Source organism: Saimiri boliviensis, chromosome 3 (genome assembly GCF_048565385.1).
Source record: "Saimiri boliviensis isolate mSaiBol1 chromosome 3, mSaiBol1.pri, whole genome shotgun sequence".
Lineage (NCBI taxonomy): Eukaryota > Metazoa > Chordata > Mammalia > Primates > Cebidae > Saimiri > Saimiri boliviensis.
Window position 1 is genome coordinate 146,820,291 of NC_133451.1, and position 20,205 is coordinate 146,840,495.

A 20,205-nucleotide genomic window follows, 5' to 3' on the forward strand; every position below is an offset into this window, starting at 1 on the left:
CTGCCTTTTCCAAAGTGCCTGATGCAGTGCCATTTGTTGAATGAAAGAATGAATGAATGAGTTCCTTGGGCTTCCAGAAATTCCCACAGACAATTGGTTTACAGAACTCTAGCAAACATCCCCATGACATTCAGCAATATATATGTATAAAATTTAATGCTGGATGTCAGCTCTAAAAATGAATTCTGAGGCAGTGAAATATCCTGAGCTGGTAATTTTATAGCCCCAAATCCATCATATTTAGAGTTTCTTTCATTAGTTTTTCCAGTCATTCTGAGGGAAAAAAAAAATCAAAGCTGAACATCTAAAAACAAATGGACACTATCAGAGCATGACTTTCAATTGAATCATTACAAAAAGGAAATAAATGGAAGCATAAGATTACCACATGGTTCTTTATGAGAAAATGGCTTCATTTTTATTTGATCAGTCAATATCTTAGATTGTTTGCACAAATTACAACTTATATCTATGAAATGTGTTTTAAATGAACTGACTAACCCTAAAGAAGGGTTCTGTAGATGATGAAAATAAACTTTTGCAAACAACTCTGACAAAGATGCAGGTTCATTTACCGTCAGCAGTTGTATCGCTGCTTTAAGGCCCTGGGCCATGTTGTTGCCCATGGACAGCATTTGACAATTGAGATCTCTTCTAATAGAACTATTTCCTAGAAAAACAGACTCAGGCACACTTTCTGCTTTCTCATGTGTCACTTGCATGCTGCAAACTGCAGTTGCTGCCTTATTGAATCCACGTTGTCTGCTTGTGCTGTTGCAGGGAACAAGGGACCCACTGTTTTTGACTGGTGTCACATTCCCATCTGAGTATCCCATCTATGAGGAGACCAAAATAAAACTAACAGTCTATGATGTCAAGGATAAGTCTCATGACACTGTAAGTACTGGCACTTCTTTCTTTCTTTGGGAAAAAGTTATGCTTTTCCACACGATTAAATTTTTTTATGTAACTGACATTATTCAAAGAGTGTTTTTTTCCGCACTGTTTATGATTGTCTTATGTTTATTATTATTTTTTTATTTTCCCAAATTTGCTTGGCTTGTTGCCAAATTGGCAGTTGGCTAGAGCAAAAGCTTTCAGAACAGATTTGTCTTTTTCAGGAGAGCTGACTTGATCTTTTGGTTTACATTTTGTTGTTGCTGTTTTAAGTGAAGTGGGTGATAGTGTGGGTAGAAAGCAAATGGAAATTAGGTCATATTTAAAACTTTCTTGGTATAGTAATTATTCTAAACGAGGGGATTGACAAAGTGCTCTACTCTTACAATGTATTCTCTCTATATGGTATGCAAAATAATACAGTGTATTATTGAGAAACTGCCTACGTTTTTCTTGATGTTGTTACCGGCACCAAAGCAAACAGCAGGTAACTGGAAACACTAGGAAGAAGCTTTAACTGTTCTCTTTACATGAAGGGTGGGCAAAGTCCCATGGTCTTTTGTCCTACATTCTTCAGTCTTCCTACCCGGTCTGAATATTCCTCCAACTGAATCATTCCTCCTGGTTAGATAAGTACTCAGGCACTATCTCTAGAGGACACTGTTAAAATTTGTGGACAGGAGAAAATGCTATTAGGGAGGTATTGAGAAGAGGAAGGCAGTTCTCACCTTTAAATTTCCCCCATTAGCATGAACTTGTGTGACAGACTTGATGGCCAATAGTGAGGCAGGAGGCAGTAAACTCTTTTTTTTTTTTTTTTTTAAATTGTACTGTAGGTTCTGGGGTACATGTGCAGATCATGCAGGATTGTTGCATAGGTACATACGTGGCAGCGTGGCTTGCTACCTCCATCCCTCTGTCAGCTATATCTGGCATTTCTCCCCATGTTATCCCACCCCAACCTTCCCACCCACTACTGTCCCTCCCCTAGCCCCCCTCAACAGACCCCAGTGTGTGATACTCCCCTTCCTATGTCCATGTATTCTCATTGTTTAACACCTGCCTATGAGTGAGAACATGCGATGTTTGATTTTCTGTTCTTGTGTCAGTTTGCTGAGAATGATGGTTTCCAGATTCATCCATGTTCCTACAAAGGACAGGAACACATCGTTTTTATGGCTGCATAGTATTCCATGATGTATATGAGTCACAGTTCCCTTGTCTGTCATCGATGGGCATTTGGGTTGGTTCCAGGTCTTTGCTATTGTAAACAGTGAGGCAGTAAAGTCTTTAATGGTAGGTGGGCCAGTGGGTTCCAGGAGAGTTCTGGTTGAAGCTAAGGGATGCTGCTGGACCTGGGGAATTCCACAGTGCCTTGTGTAGGGAAAATGTCACTTTGAACTCTGACTTCACTTTGGCGTTTCTGTTTAGCTCATGACTCTTCTTCTCATTCTTTACAGTAAAACTTAGTCTACTGGTGGGAACATTTAACAAGAGAAAATATTTATTTTGAAGGGATGTCTGTGCATCTCAGCTCCAGAAAAGTTTGTTTCTTTGCAACTGTAGAACAGAGGCTTAAGTAAATGCACAGCTTACATACATGGAACCCAAACAGATGTGGCTATCTGGTACGATTCTTAGGAAGTCAGATTCTAGAACCATATTGTCTGATTTTGTTCTGTTTACTGGCTTTGAGAGAGGAAATTCTTGGTTCCCCTGTTTCATCTTTTATAATATTTACCTAATGGGATTGTTGTAAGGTTTAAATAAATATATGTAAAGTGTTACTGACTGTTACAGAGTAATTAATAAGGGTAAGTTGCTGCTATTATTACTGTTATTGTTTTAGCAGCTGCCTCAGGCTTTCTTATAGTAAAAATCAAATTAAGGAAATATTAACCAAAAGAGTTTTCTCTATTTATTAATTTTGTTTTTTCTCAAGTGGCCCTATGCCATTTATTACTTCTTTAAACAAAAAAGATAAAAATTTGGTTTAAAACTGGCAACTGAAAAATACTTCCCTGAGAGTTTTGTCTTTTCCTTTCCAACCTCTTTGGTTTTTGAAATAACATGTGAAGAAGGAGTAAGACTGCAGCTGGGACATTTAGACCAGTTTTGATAAATTATGTCCGGAGCTCTCACCCACTGCTTCTTGTTTTTTTTGTTTTTAACCTTCTGCCAGAGAAGAGAGAGAAATGGAGGGAAAGGTGAAAGCATCATAAGGTTGGAGAGGAGAAGAGGGAGACATGGTTCAGACGGAAAGTGGGAGTGGGTAATGCGACTGTGCAGAGAATAAGCAGGGACGAAAGGGAAAACAGAGGAGCAACGATTGGATTTTATGTTCTGCAAAGCACCTGATTAAATTTGATTCTCCAACAGTCCCAAGACATAGATAGGGTGGGGTATGGAAAGGATTGAGTTATAAGAACTCTGTGCTACAGACGTGAAAATGTTGTCACTAATCTCTTGGGCTTGTGTAGTATTTAAAAATATCAGAGTTAGAAATATTACATGCCAAATGTGTTTCTATCCCCTTCATTTAAAATGTGCATGAATGTTAAGGCTTTGGAGATAAATGACTAATTTACTCATTAATTATGCTTTTTGTTGGCTTTAGTTCTGGAAACGAATTATTCGGGGTCTTTTAAATACTTTCTTCCTTGATCAGAGGTGTTATGACATAAAAGCATGGAATGAATTGGAACCCCTACTGTGAAATAAGACTTGTGAATTTTGAACATGCTTACGAAGTGCAACCAGAATGCATTTACCAAGCATTGTTAATTAAGGCATAACCTCTTCCTTAAGTAGCTAACAATTAGCTCTGGTGATGGAAGTGTAAATGGAAATGCAGTGCGTTAATATGGTAATAGTTCCCATGGACATGTGGCCTTTATCCTTGCCCCTTTCTTCCATTTCTTAAGTTTTTCTTTAAAGTGAGTGGCAGAGTCTACCGGTAGACTTTAAGCAGCAAGTGACTTAAAGTACAGCTTATAGTTATAAGCACTTAACAACCTAAATATTTTAAGATTATAATATTCTTAAAGCATAAGAAATGAGATTGTGAATATTTGCATGTTTTGAAAGGTTAATAAATTGCATGTATGTGTTTTAAGGTAGTTTAAATATTTGGTCCTAGAAAACCATTGATCATACTAGACTGACCCAGGACGATCAGGTCTTCTGTATTGGTTGAATGCTAATTAGTTGAGTCAGATGACTAAATTGCTTGTGTTTTCCTATTTGGTTTATTACTTGGAGGTAACCAGCGAAATAAACACGTGGCTTTGCCATTTCATATCATTTGCATACATATCGTACTAGATGTTTTTAAAGAGAAATTATGGCCTTTCCTCTGTGCTCTTAATGCAGACATTACCTCACTAACCAGTTCTTGTGCTCCTCTAAACAACTGGACCTAGGATTGATTATCTTAGTAACTTCAGCAGAAATGCAATTAATCATCATAACAAATGAGAAGAGTCTAACTGTTGATTCAGGGTGACTATCGTTTCCTTCTACTACATCCTTCATCCTTCCCATTTACTTCAATAAGTCTCCCTTTTTGGCATAAGGATAGAGAATGCTTGACAGGCCGGGGAGGGGTGGGGCATAGAGGGGTGAAGGGTCTTTATGTATTAGCATTAGAGTGACCTTTTGATTATTTTCCTCCCTATAATGACATTATTTTCTCAGGATGAGCTGCCATAATATCCCACTGTCGGATGACAATTTTAAAGCCTAAAATTGAAGCCCATGGCTAGGCTATGAGGACCCTAGTTTGTACAGTAAGGTTGATATCTTCTGGATGTATACTGATTTTAGGCTTCATTTTAAAGCTCCTGGAAACTGAAACATAGACAAAAGTATTTTCAGGACATCATTTACAGAGTTTGGCCCTAACAAGTCAAGCTGTGAGATTCTGCATCTTTCATATGTTACAGCAGAAACTTAAAAGCAGTAGGAAATTTAGAAAGGCAAAGAACATCACCATAAAACTTTGTCTCTTTTTCCCATTCCTCATGCAACATGGTGCTTTGGAAGATACTGAACAAGGCTCTTTCACCACCCTCTGAGGACAGCTGACAAATCTGCAAACATATAATTAGGTCACAAAATTATTTTCCCCACTGTAGAAATTTGAATTTCTACTTTATCTTGCAGTGTACATTGACTCCCTTCTTTTTGCTCTGAGAATAATAAATGCTTGCTGTACCATCAACCTGTTAACTTCTTTGCTTATAGAACAGAATCTGCACACTTCTCAGGGAAGGATGTCCTAAGACTTTTTTTTACTACTAGTTACTGGCAAACCTGTACCTGAAACATTCAGGAAAAGTTATCAAGACTAGATGTGTATATTACATAATGTGTGTTGTGTTATATGCCCAGGGCACTTTAGTTCTACAGCATTTCCTTAGATAGAAGGGTCCATTTCATTCTTAAGTTTTTCTATGTAAGACTAAAATATTTTGCATTTAGTTTATTTTTACTTCACTTGATTTTCTAAATTGGCTTCTTAAGAAGTTTAAGTCTAACTAAACGTATTGAATGAATTCCATTAGTTGGCCTCCCTCTTTTTCTGTGAGATATGGTAAGGTAGGTAAGGAAAGATAAATTGAGATTATTGATTACTAAGTATACACCAAGCACCATGTTTAATATGTTATGCATATTTTTAATCTCCTAGAAACTCCTTCGAGGAAAATATTATTATGCTCATTTTAAAGATGAAAAAATTGGTATTCTAAAAATCTAAGGAGGCTTAGTCTGAGATCCTTTATTTTTTTCTAGGCGATGTTATGGTACATACATTGCCCATAGGCTTTCTCTGACTTTTATTCCCCCATGGTGTGGCACTTTTACTTCAACTGATAGTTTCAAAGTACATTTCTTTTGAAGCTTAAAAGTTGATTAATTACGAAGACATGGTTGATATTCAACTAGAGGAGAAAAATCTATATCCAAATTTTTTAGGCACTTGGGGATATGTAACTAATTGAAATTGTCCAAAGAAATTTTATAATGAAGTGGTCATTATTTATGGAAAAAAATAGCTGTTATTATCTGTTGTGAAATACCTGAGTTTATGTCTCAAACTTTTGCTTTTGTTCCATAGGCCTTGTTTTTTCCCTTTTTAAAAATATGTACTATGTGGTTCCCTCAACCAACTCATTCACTTCGCTTCTGTCTTTTGAAATGATCCTTTCTTCATTGTGACATAGTTTGCAGGGGGGTTTACAGATTCCATGTAGAGGGAGCTGAGGCTTCTAAAATGTTGCTACCTTTATAATTAAGTTAACCTTTCTTTTACTTGTTGATAAGCAGTATTTATTTACAAAGGACATAATTTTTAAATTGAGTTATGATTTATGTGTAGTAAATTGGGCAGATCTTAAGTGTCCTGGTCCATGAGTTTGACAATTACAGATGCCCCTGTCACTTTCACAGGCAAGAAATAGACCATTTCCATGTTTTCAGAAAGTTCCCTTCTGCCTTTCTCCAGCCAGTTACCACCCCATACAACCTGAGACAAACGTTTTCCGATATGTTTTGTTTGCTGCTGAAATTTATATGAATGAAATCATATCATTTTGCACTCTTTTATCTAGTATCTTTTGTTCAACAAGTTTTTAGATTAATTCATTTCTTGCATGAATCAGTAGCCCCTTCCTTTTTATTGCAGTCTGTTTTAGTGATGTATCACAATTTGCTCATTTATTTTTATTGATGGACATTTAGGTTGCTTCTAGTTTTTGATGATGAATAAAACATCTATGAACATATGTTGACAAATGTTTGTATGAAAATGTGTTTATTCTTCTGGGTAAATACTAGGAGTATCATTTCTAGATTATGGGACAGATTCATGTTTAACTTTCCTAGAAACTGTCAAACTATTTTCCATATTGATTGCATGACTTTTTATTCCTATTCCTAGTAATTTGAGTTCCAGTTTCTCCTCCAACACATGATACTTCCAATCTTTTCCATTTAGCTATTTTCATGGCTATAATGTGATGTCTCATTGTGGTTTTAATTTGCATTTTCCTGATGACTAATTATGTTGAGCACATTTTCCTGTGTGCTTACTGGCCATTCATCTGTCTCTTTTTGAAAAATTTAACGAGTGTCTTTTTCTGTTTGAGTTCTCAGATTTCTTCATACATTGTGGACACAAGTGCTTTTGTCATGTTTAAGTGTTAGAGGTTTATTAGTCTTTGGCTTAACCTACTAATTTCCTTAATAATGCATTTTGTTGATAAAAACTTTTAATTCTGATTAAGTCCAGTTTATCAATTTTTTTTATTCACGGTTAATCCCTCTTTTTAAAAAAATTATCTTAAGAATACTTAACATGAGATTTACCCTCTTAAAAAATCGTATACAGTACAGTATATTTAACTATAGGGATAACATTGTATAAGCAGCTCTCCAGAACTTATTCATCTTGCATAATTGGGATTTTATACTCATTAAGTAGCAACTCCTCATTTTTCCCCTCTCCTCAGCTCTCAGCAATCCCAATTTTACTCTCTGAGTCTATGAGTTTGACAATTTTAGATACTTGCTCCTAAAATTGGAATAATGTAGTATGCATCCTTCTGTGAGTAGCTCATTTCACTCAGCATAATGTCTTCAAGGTTCATACAGGCATGTATTCCCTGTTTTTTAGGCTGAATAATATTCCATTTTATATGCCACATTTTCTTTATCCACTCATTTATTGATGGATGTTTAGGTTGTCTCCACATCTTAGCTATTCTGAATAGTCCTGCAATGAGCGTTGTAGTGCTAATATCTCTTAGAACTCTTGCTTTCAGTTATTTTGGATAAATATCCAAAAGTGATATTGCTGTATCCTATGGTAGTTCTATTTTTAATTTTTTGAAAAAGGTTCTGGGAAAAGTCTGTCAACTGTCTGGATTTTGTTTTATTTTGGTTTATTAAAGTCACTCAGTTTCCTGATGAGTTTAACAAAAACTTATATTTTTACAGTGTGCCTGACTGCTCAGTATTAGAATGGAAGTAACAGTCTCTAGTAACTTTTAATATTTTAAGCAGAAGTATTACACATAGTTATTTCTTTTAGCATTTATGCTAATATCCATACATTTGCATTTTCATCTCTGTCTCTTTCATATATTTTCTTCTCTGGAATTTATGTGTCAAGTGCATTACTCTCTGCTGATGATCTTCACACTGTTTCTCTTTTTCTGCCATATTCCTGTTCTGTTTTACTATTATCTGCCCTCACACAGTACTTGTTCTATATCATCTCTTCAAAAATTATGTTGGCTTTTTTTGTTTTGGGCTCTCACAAAAGAGGAAAAAGTAAGCATTGAAATTTTCCACAGGGAAATAATGATGTTTGCATGGAGAAAGATTTTTTTTAAGCCTAGAAATGAAAGGAAGTTTAATAATGAAAAGCTTAAAAAAAGAAAAACCTTGACCATGAAAATAAAATGTACTAGAAGAAAATGTAGGGGAAAAGTTCTGTGACATTGGTCCAGGCAAATATTTTTTGGCTATGACCCCAAAAATATAGACAACAAAAGCAAAAATAAACAAATGAAATTACATTAAATTGAAAGGCTTCTACACAAAAAAGAAAGCAATTAATAAGAGTGAAGAGACAACCCATGAATTGGAAGGAAGCATTTATTTGCAAATCATACATCTGATAAGGGGATAATATCCAAAAATATATATGTAACTCAAGCAACTCAATAATGAGAAAATAACTCAGTTAGAAAATTGGCAAAGGACCTGCATAAACATTTCTCAAAAGAAGATATGCAAATGGCCACCAGGTAGATTAAGAAAAATGTTCATCATCATTAATCCTCAGGGAAATGCAAATTTAAACCATCATAACATATCACCACACAATTGTTAGAATGGCTACTGTCATAAAGACAAAAATTAACAGGTATCAGCAAGTGTGTAAAGGAAAGTGAACCTCTGAACACTGTTGGAGGGAATGTAAGTTGGTATAATCGTTAGAGAAGAAAATACTATGGAGGTTTCTCAGAAGCCATATGATCTACCATCATACGATCCAGAAATCCCACTTCTGGGTATTGTTAAAAGAAAAACTTCAGCTGAATTAAATTTAAAGGAGTTTGTTTAATTGAGCAATGAAAAATTCAGAATCAGGCATCCCCCAGAATCATAGCAGATTCAGAGATTCCAGTGCAGCCACATGGTGAAAAATGATTTACAGACAAAAAAAGGGAGGTGGCATGCAGAAATCAGAAGTGAGGTACAGGAACAACTGGATTGGTTACAGCTCAGAGTTTGCCTTATTTGAACACTGTTTGAACACTCAGCAGTGTGTGATTGTTTGCAATATGGCTGCTGGGATTGGCCAAGACTCAGCTGTTGTTGCAGACACCTACTCCTAAGTTTTCAATCTTGTCTACCTATTAAGTTAGGTTGCAGTTCAACCACAAGGACTCAAATGTAGAAGGATAGAGGCCTTCTCAAGCCAGGTTTAGTTTGCTTTAACAATTCCTCCCTTTTGGTCATTTTCTCAATTTTGAGAGATTGACCAAAACTTTAGTCAATGATGTTACTATTACCATCATAAATGTAGGTCTAGAAACCCACTTGGACACAGTAGAACAGTGAGTTTTGCAAAGGTAGGAACAAGGGCCTGTGTAGATGGTACCTCCTTATGCTGGAACATCCTGTTTACAGGAGCAAAACCAAACCTGGTCTGTTCTAAGTTATACCTGTTTCCTTAAAGTCTTAGTTCGATTATGTTACATTTCGCATGAGTGACTCCATTTTTCTTTGATTTGTTGTATTGGTGCCTAGTGCATGAGCTCAGTCCAAAACAAAGGCCTCCTATTTTTTTTTTTTTTTTTTTTAAATTCCCTCTTTTTGGTCAGGTTCTCACTTAGATGAGAGTGTGACTAAAACTCAAGGTCTGAGCACCACTCTCAGTTACCAACATTTGGGGTTTTCAGTCTCGGCATGTCCTTCATAAGTTAAACGTCCTCACAGTGGTACATTTCTTTCAGCTCTTGTCATTCCAGTTGAAAAGAGACCATATGACATTTTAGAGATGGGTGCATATGAACATTTAAAACATTTGGGAGAATACAGTACACCAGGCAGACTATATTTAAAACTATCAAGAGGGTAATACCAAGAGTTTAGAATATGCTCCTTGACCAGGGTCCCCATAAAACCAAACTACCTAAAACCAAATAAATCAAAGAATGATTTAGATCAGGCATCTCCAAACTATAGCCCGCGGGCCATGTGGCCCCCTGAGGCCATTTATCTGCCTCCCCCGCCTACCTGCCGCACTTCAGGAAGGGGCACCTCTTTCGTTGGTGGTCAGTGAGAGGAGCACAGTATGTGGTGGCCCTCCAATGGTCTGAGGGACAGTGAACTGGCCCCCTGTGTAAAAAGTTTGGGGACACCTGATTTAGATAGTCTACTCACTTAATGAACTGGTCTTTTTCTAATTCCCTACAACCGAATCTCTATAATACCTAATGTTGTCTCCGTAGGTCATAATTGTCAGCAACTGCACAGATACTTTTCTGTTTAGCCAACTCTGTTATTTAGCATAATTTTGACAGAAGAATTTAAAGTCTATTGTGTAACTATTGCCTTTACAGTAGGATCTACTATAGAGCCTATCGTAAGGGATACATTTCTAATCACCACCTCTTTTACTCCAACCATGGAAAATAGACCTAAGATGCCCTTCTAGAATAGTGAAGGCCTCCTGGCAATGTTCTTTTTAACCCATCATGTGGGTTAAAAGGAGTGAACCAATGATCTGTTTCTGACTGATTATGAGGCAACATATGTGCCATTAAAATTTCTCACCTACATTGGGCCTTCATCTTAATCGAAGTATAAGGTCATCTGTGTATAATGCTGGCTGCAGAATCCTTCACAAATAAAAGTATACCCCATAAGTCCACATGACAGACCCCGTTTTCATTTCCATTGTTCGTAGAGGCATAGAGGCACAAGGAAAAAAATGTTCAAAAATAAGAGTCTCATGATAGTAGAAATCTTGATCCAAGGATGCCATCTTTTTCTAGGAAGAAACTTTCCTGGTTAGCTTTACCTAAAGGGATTCCAATGGGTGTACATTCCAAGAGTGTTGAGGGACCCTTTTCAGTTGTGGGATTATGAATCCAAGGTTCACAGTCCTGAAGTTTTGCTGTAGTATGGATGGCAAGGGCAGTCTTTCTCTGACATTCTCAGAAGATTTGATCTTTGGGTTCTAGATTGTGAAGGGGTTGACTGTCCACAGTGAACCATAGAAAGCCTTCTTTTTCTGGTGAATATACAATGTAGCATAATAATCTACTTTTATTACATCAGCTCTCTTGTATGGGAAGGCTTTTATATAACTGAAAACATGCATTGAAAGTGACAATTGAATAAAATCCCTTTATAAAATGCTTTAACGGCCCAACAGGCAACCAAATGTAACCGAAGCGTTGATTGTTTTCTCAGGAATATGGGTTGACAAACCAAACATTGGCTATAAACTGTTTAGCAATTTATAAGTCACTATACCAATATATTCAATTTGGGTTATTTTATCTTTTCTGTGATGAGACATGGAATGTAGAACTTTTTATGATAATTTTAAGGACCTAAGAAGGACAAGGCGACCATCCTGGTTCTCCATGAGTCCACGTTTATCACTGGACTTCGGATCACTTGTTTTTCCAATTTACGTGCCTAGCACTGATAACTGATGAATTATTATAGGTAACTTGGCTTAGACCATGGAGTTTATTCAAATTATATAACAAAATAATTTTAGTATTGGCTGATTTAGCATGAAAATCTGGCAAAGTATTTTCTTGATATTCAAATAAGTTTTGTTCTACTTGGGTTAACAGTTTTATAAACCAGTCAATCTTTATTAAAGTTTCAGGAATTCTTACCGGTCTAAATGATATGAATTTAAAATTACTAGAAACCTGTATTCAAGAGTGCTTTTCAGGTTCCTTTCTATTCTTTCATGAACTTCCTGAAAGACACCATATTCTAGGATTTTACATGTTTGTGAAGTTTTCAGAAACTGCAACAGCATTATGCAGTTAACTGTGGAAATGACTCTAAATAGTCATAAAGACACAATTGATAAGGCAATTTAGTTAGTTTTGTGGTCTACAATAACTTAATAACCATAATTATGATTGGTGGCATATTCTCTGACATATTAGAATTTTAGAAATCTTGTAAGATATTGATGACATCCACTAAAATATAACCCAAAAAAGATTAAACATTATCTTTCATTTTGACAATGCTTCCCATATAACTAAACATGTCACATAATCCTGTTTACCTCTCTTTTGAATGCTTCAGGGGCCCTTGGTAGCATCTCAATGTTAGAGGTCAGAAACGACAATTTTGAAGCTGAAATTTGATTTTAGGAATCCTATCAAATATGGTAAAGATTTAGAACACTTGATATTGTGAAATAGGATTCCAGGTTACCATAAGTCATTAATTTAGCCAAAATGATGACTAAAAAATATTAAAAAGGTAAAAATCCTTTATCATTGATAGAAGAATGATTTAGCTTTCCAAACTCTTGTTTTTCCCTTCTTTTTCTGATAGTTTATTCAAAGGGCAAACAAAAAAATTTCATTATCTTCTAATATTACATGAAAATCTTGTTTAAGAGAGAAAGCCAAATTTCAATCTAGCATTAGTCTACTATTAATGTCAACCCCATTTTTTAATAAAACCTTATAGACAAAATTTATCATTCTTAGTTTGACCAGATGGAGAGATTCTCACATTTTATAATCCTTTGTAATTCTTGTGAAAGATCAGATCAGTGCTCTAAGAAAGCCTGTTTTGCTTTTATTCCAATGTTCAATTTACAGAAAAAGTTGATAATACCCCATTAATTTTAGCCAATATCCACACAGAATTTATTTTTATAAGATTAATTTTTACAGACTTTCCACAAGTTGTTCAAACTTTTAGCTTTATCTTATCTAATTTAAAACGATCCTTTAATCCTCTAAACTAGGCAAAAATTTACATTCCCATGCCTTTTTATAATCTTTTACCAAAACCACATTTTACTCTCCTCACATGCCTTGCATGTAAAATTATGTTTCCAGTAGTCTGAATTACATGCTATCGTGGTAACTTAGCAATTTTTAATCTCGGTGAAAAATTTCATAAGTTATTTTAATTATATACTAGGTGCAGTTAAGGTCTGACTCGTTTTAGCATACTTAGGGATGTGGCTTTCCACATGTCCCCAGGCCTTATGTAGACCCTAATGCTCCAAAATAATTAAATTGAACGATTTTCAAAAGGCAAAGATGCAGTTTATGATCTTAAAGCATTCAACAAACCTAATATCTAATCTGCCTAATTTACACCCAGTGTCTTTATTTTTGCTAACAATCTTTAAAACTTATTTCCCAAAATTACTAAAGTCATGTGAGCTAAAAGAAATTACAGTTTTTAATTTTCTTTCAAAATATTTGATCTAAGCACTTATTTTTTTAAAATTAATTAGAGCTCTTCTATATAAAGATTACACATGACACATAGATATCTACACAGACAGAAAGAAGAAGATCCAGAGTAGTAAGATTTTTAATTTACCAGTTTCTTCTAAGTGTTTTAATTGGATTACTGGCTTTAGGGTGAAGTCCTTGGAAAAATAGGGCTAGGCAAATATGCAGTTTCTACAGCCTAATACAATCAGGCACAGCTGAAAGGCAAAACAGATACCCAGAATTGAGGGCCCCATTTTTACATTGCACCCTGGACTGCCAAAAGGTTCATTTTGCACTATTGCCAAAAGAATAGTGCAGTTCTTTCACTGTGCATTTTATTCCATGGCAACTTAAAGCCAATCAGCCCATTTTTTAATTACCCCATCACCGAAGTTTATTTTCTACCTATTTATTGCATACTAAAGTTCTCTCATAATGCAAACCAATCCTCCGGAAGTCAAAAACATCAGATAACACAATGCAAAACAGAGCCTCAGACTTTGAGAGGGATCTATTCACTTTCAATACCTGGGGTTTCATGAGGATAACATAGATTTTACCTAAAATGGGTTCTGTGGCTCCTCGTCTGTTTTTCTCAAGGAGTCTCATGCTACTAGAAGTTGTAGGGCCTCATGTGTACATTAAGAGTGGCAAGACAAAATGGAGAAAAATAGTCAGCTGAGAAAAAAAAAATCTTTTTTCCAGAAAAACAAGATACAAGAAGAGAAAAACAAAGGTTTTTAAAATACATCTATTGCTTTAGTGTCCACTTCTAGTTAAGCTGACTTTTAACCACAGCTTAAAATTTTTCTTTAAAATTTTTTCTCTTAAATTTTTCTTTAAAAATCCTTGGCCAGGCATGAAGGCTCACGCATGTAATCCTAGCACTTTGGGAAGCCTAGTGCTTTGGGAAGCCTAGTGATCACCTGAGGTCAGGAGTTTGAGACCAGCCTGACCAAAATGGAGAAACCCTGTCTCTACTAAAAATATAAAATTAGCCAGGCATGGTGGTAATGCTTGTAATTCCAGCTACTCAGGAGCCTGAGGCAGTGAATCACTTGAACCCAGGAGGTGGAGGTTGCAGTGAGCCCAGATTGCTCCATTGCATTCCAGCCTGGGGAACAAGAGCAAAACTTCATCTCACAAAAAAAAAAAAAAAAAAAAAAAAAAAATTCCTATTAAACTTCTTATTACCCAACCTTAGCCTTGCCAAATGGCCAATATTTCTGACTTTTAAACTCACAGGTGAAACCAACAAGCCTCAACTAAGATTATGACTTAACTACAGGTATTTTCAAAGAGGTGGTAAGCAGCTTTTATAAAATATAGAATCTTTAGATGTAGCTCAGAGAAAGGAAGATTTAAAAAGAGAACCTGAAATTTGTTCATGGAAAGGAGAAGAGAATCAGCAAATAATAAAAGTCACACAGATACTAACCAGAAGATATTCATTCCCTAAGCTAGGATTGAACCTGGGCTGCTGTTATAAAATGACAGAGACCAAGAGAAAGTACTGCCATGTGTTTCCAAGGTCACGCGCCCAAAGACATAACTAACCAGTTTGCTGGGCCATCTTGAACAGTGGGCTTATAGGGTCCTGGGCCCACATTCTAAACTAAGGCAACCCTCTTTATGATAGAACAATACAGAAACATACATGAAGCATAACAGATTCGCTATAGCTCAACATTACCTTCATGGATCCTTTTTCCCATTAATCAAAACTTTACAGGGGATATAAACTGTGATTATTTTTATCATTCATTCAATTGAATTGCATAGAGAGAGAGAGGCTAGAAGTGTGACTGGTAAGAACTTTTACCCTTTTGTTGGCATGTCAGGTTTCTGGGTTCCCTTTCCTGAGTGGCCCTAGCAACCCAACCCGGCTTGCCACACTATAACGCTGGGGGCCAACTGCAACACAAAAGAAATTTTTTTTTTTTTTTTAAATGCACTTTGGTATGTTTTTGTTCACTTGGTATGTTCCACTTTAAGTTATCTACAGTGAGATTTTTCCCTTTCTGTAAGACTTTGCTGCCTTCTGGGCTTAATATGTAAGCCAGAAGGAACTCAGTTTTTTTTTTTTTTTTTTTAATTAAGAATCCCATTTTAATCTAAAATATTGGCTTTTTCTCAGGTTCCCTTGATGAAATTAGCCAAGGATAATTCCTACCTAAGCATGCAAGAAAAATGAAACAGAGGGGTAGAACACAAACATCCCCATGAATTTTTAATGGACAATTTTACACCCCCTGCAATATTACCATTTATTTCCAGTTTCTTTCTGACTCTGTCAGATGTAGGAGGTCTCTAACTGGATCCAAACCAGTTAATTACTAGATCAAATCCCATCTTGGACCCAGCCCAGTTTCTGTCACAACTGTCAAACCCAGTTTGGAACAGGAATTTGCTCATAGAAACTCAGCACAAAACACAAACCCGTGGAGCCCTGAATCCAAGAGAACTTACCCACAATCCCCAGCTGCTCTGAGACATCAATGGATTTGAGTGGGTTCAGAAGGTACCTTGCTGGCTGACTTAGTACTCCTGGGGGTTGTTAGAAGGTCTACTTCTGTCCCCGCTTCTGACTCCATCTGTTAAAGGAAAAACTTCAGCCAAATTAAATTTAAAGGAGTTTAATTGAGCAAGGCATTCCTTGCTCAAGAATCGGGCAGCCCCCAGAATCACAGTAGATTCAGAGAGATGCCAGCGCAGCCACGTGGTGCAAAAAGATTTATAGACAAGAAAAGGGAAGTGGCATACAGATATCGGAAGTGAGGTACCGAAATAGCTGGATTAGTTACAGCTCAGTGTTTGCCTTATTTGAACATGGTTTGAACACTCGGCAGTGTATAAGTGGTTGAAGTATTGCTGCTGGGATTGACCAAGGTCTCAGCTATTCCCAAGTTAGGTTTTCAGTCTTGTATACCTATTAAGTTAGGCTGCAGTTCATCTGCAAGAGCTCAACTATAGTAGTATGAAGTCCTTCTCAGGCCATATTTAGTTTGCTTTAATAGTGTATATGCAAAAGCAATTGAAATAAGTATATTGAAGAAGTATCTATACTCCGATGTTCATTGTAGCATTATTCACAATAGATTATTCACAGTGGCTAAGATATTGTAGCAACCTAAGATTTCATCAGTGGATTAATGCATAAAGCAAATGCAGTACATGTACACAATGGAATACTATTCAGCCCTAAAAAAGAAAATTATGTTATCTGTAACAACAAGGATGAACCTGGAAGATGTTATGTTAAACAAAGTAAGCCAGGCACAGAAAGACACATTATGCATATTGTCACGTATAAGCAGAATCTATAAAAGTTGAACTCAGAAGTAGAGAGGAAGACAGCATTTGTCAGACACTGGGGAAGAAAATGTGGAGAAGGGGAGATGCTGATCAAAGGGGTAAGCTTTGGTGATCTGTTGCACTGAATGGTGACTATAATTAGTAATAAAGAATTGCATATTTCAAAATTACAAAGAGAAGATTTTAAGTATTCTCATCACAAAAAAGTAACAAGTGTGTGAGATGATTAATTTGTTAATTACCTTGATTTAATTATTTCAACATGTAAGCATATACCAAAACATCACATAGTATATAGTTATTTGTCAATTAACAGTAAAATTTTAAAATAAGAACGTAATTTATTTTCAAAAGTCAATTAAATAAATAAGTAAAATCTCTTGGGTGTAGCAGAATGGATGCCTGACTGAGAGATATTTCATTCTTATTTTATGAAGGCAAGCAGAACTGTAGTTTTAGTACTTTCACACTTACATGTCTACAGATGTGTAAATTACAGAAAAATTGCTTAATGTAGCTTAAAATGACAATATCTGGAATTAGTTTTCTCTTTTTCAATTAGATAAAATGGTTAGGTAAGACCACTTCCTATTCTGTATTCAAAGGTGAACAAGTTATTATAATTAATCAGTAGATAGAGAAGCATATTCTTCCCTGTTTTTCTGTAATGGAATGCTGACCTAAGTTCATACCGAGCTCTACCTCCACTGAACATTTAAGAATGGCTTTTTTTTTTTAAAGCTCAATATCACTAACCATTGGAGAATACAAATCAAACCACAATGAAATACCATCTCACACCAGTCAAAATGGCTATAATTGAAAAGTCAAAAACAACAGATGCTGGCAAGGTTGCAGAGAAAAAGGAACACTTATACACTATTAGTGGGAGTATAAATTAGTTCAACCATTGTGAAGGACAGTGTAATGATTCCTTAAGATATAAAGACAGAAATACCATTCGAGCTAACAATCCTGTTACTGTGTATATACCCAAAGAAATATAAATTGTTCTGTCATAAAGACATGCATGCATGTGTTCATTGCAGCACTATTCACAATAGCAAAGACATGCAATCAACTTAAATGCCCATCAACAGTAGACTGAAGAAAATGTGGTATGTATGCACCATGGAATATTATGCAGCCATAAAAGAGAATGAGATCATGTTCTTTGCAGGAACATGTGTGTGGCTGGAGGCCATTATCCTTAGCAAACTAACACAGGAACAGAAAACCAAATACCACATATTCAAGGGTGAGAGGAGGGAGAGGATCAGAAAAAAATAACTATCGGGTACTAGGCTTAATACCTGGGTGACAAAATAATCTGTACAACGAATCCCCATGACACAAGTTTACCTATATAGCAAAACTGCATGTGTACCCCCAAACTTAAAAGTTAAATAAAATAAAAAATTAAAAAATTAAAGGGCATTATAATCAAGACATACATAGTCATGCACTGCATAATGATGTTTTCATCAGTGAAGGAACGTGTATTCTATGGTGATTCCAAAAAATCAATGGTGATACTCTAAGGTTCTAGTACTATAGATGTACTGTATCTTTTCTGTGTTTAGATATGTTTAGATACACGAATGATTATGATTGTGTTACAAGTGCCTGAAATATTCAGTACAGTCATAGGCTGTACAAGTTTGCAGCCTAGGGGCAATAGGCTATTTCATACAGCCTAAGTACATAGTAGGCTATACTGTCTAGGTTTGTATAAGTGCACTCTGCAAAGTTCACAAATGACAAAATCTCCTAGTGACGCATTTCACAGAGCCTATCCCCATCGTTATGCAATGCATGACTGTAATTCATTGACACGTGATTTAGTAAAGCTGTTACAAACTAATTGTGTTAACACTAGTTTTTCTAAGGTATTTATTTTATCTTAACCCATGCTTGCTGGAATTCCTGAACATTTTTAGAAGCTATGTCATATTGGAAACTTAGTGATCACACTTTTTTCCTAAGATAGCCAACTCATCCGGAATTTGAGTATAGGTAGATCCTGAGGTCCTCAATCTTGAGACAACTTGCTCAGATGCCTGTTCAAATGTCCACAGGCTGGTCGGGCAAGTGAAAGACATTGCATAAGCTTCTTGACAGCTGCACAATGGTAACATAATGAGACATAGAACAGTTTTCTTGTGAAATAGTTGAACATGCAGAGAGGTCACATGAATAATAAGCTGACACCCGTGTTCCCCCCACCCAGATATTATTCAAAGCAAAAAACATCATAAATAAAATGAAGGTTTTCTATATTCCCCTTCTCAGTCTCTTCTCTCCTTTCTCTCCTTCCTGTACAACCACTGTTGTGAATTTTAATGTTTATCCTTGTGGCTTATATTTCTGAACTATTTCTACACATGTTCAAAAACAATATATATTTTTTCTAGTAACTTGTTAGTGTTTGAATAGGGAGCAGTTTTATTTTTAAAAATCATAGGGTACTATTGAGAAGAGTAGTTGTGTGAGTGGCAAGGCAGGTCTAGTTTGAGCCTGTTGTATCCATAGATTGGAATTTTGACATGTCTGTATTAATCTATTTTGATGGGTGTCTGCTCAGAAGATGTTAGGAAGCTCATTATAAGGAAGCAGAAATTTAGGCACTTAGGTTTGGCCCACAACCTCACAGCCTAGGTGGTAAGTGGTTATTCTTTCAAGCACCTTTTATGAGTTTTGTAATAGAAATCTCTGAAACACTGGTACATAAGCAGTATGACTGTGACTATATTGGAAAAGAAAAAAGCTTCCAAAGTATATTTTATGAAGACTTCGTAGGTTTAATAGCAAAACCTGATGAATGTTTTTTAAAAAAACTATCAGTGTATTTCAATTTAAAACATAGGTGTAAAAATTATAAATTTAACAGTATTCAGTAGGATTAATCTATGAAAAAAATTATACTCAGACCAAGTAATGTTTAATTCAGGAAAGCAAGAGTGGCTTAGTATCAGTACATCTATCAACACAATCCATTTTGTTAATAACTAAAGGAGAACATTCATTACCAAGAGGCATTTAATAAATCTCATGGCCATACTTACTAGAAAAAGAGAAAAGAATATAATAAAAATAGATCCTTAAAAGCCAGTATAAATAATCTAAACAATTAAATGCTAAAATTATTTCAGCTAGACACTAAGTTAACCACTGTCATTATTATTATTCAATATTTTCTTGGACTCTGTAGGAAAGACAATGAGAAAATTATGTAAAATTTGAGAGGTAGGACACAAAATTATTTCTCTGTTGGTATGATTGAAGTATCTAGACAGTCCAAGACACCTTGGTAAATAAAGACCTAATGTGGTCGTTTAATAAGTTTGTTGGTTACAAGTAAATGTATTTGTAAATCAATGACCTAGAAAAGTGTAATTTTTTTTTTTTTTGAGATGGAGTCTTGCTGTCATTCAGGCTGCAGTGCAATGGTACGATCTTGGCTCACTGCAAC

General features: G+C 35.7%; 1 protein-coding gene across 9 annotated transcripts in view; it reads left to right on the forward strand.

The window, feature by feature from the left end:
- The window catches only part of INPP4B (inositol polyphosphate-4-phosphatase type II B), an 871,737-nt gene that overhangs the window by 470,550 nt on the left and 380,982 nt on the right, over positions 1-20,205 (forward strand). For all 9 annotated transcript variants that reach the window (XM_074396868.1, XM_074396869.1, XM_074396867.1 and 6 more), the window contains one exon: positions 781-897. In XM_074396868.1, the coding sequence (XP_074252969.1) occupies positions 781-897 (117 nt within the window). The remainder of the gene's footprint in view (positions 1-780; positions 898-20,205) is intronic.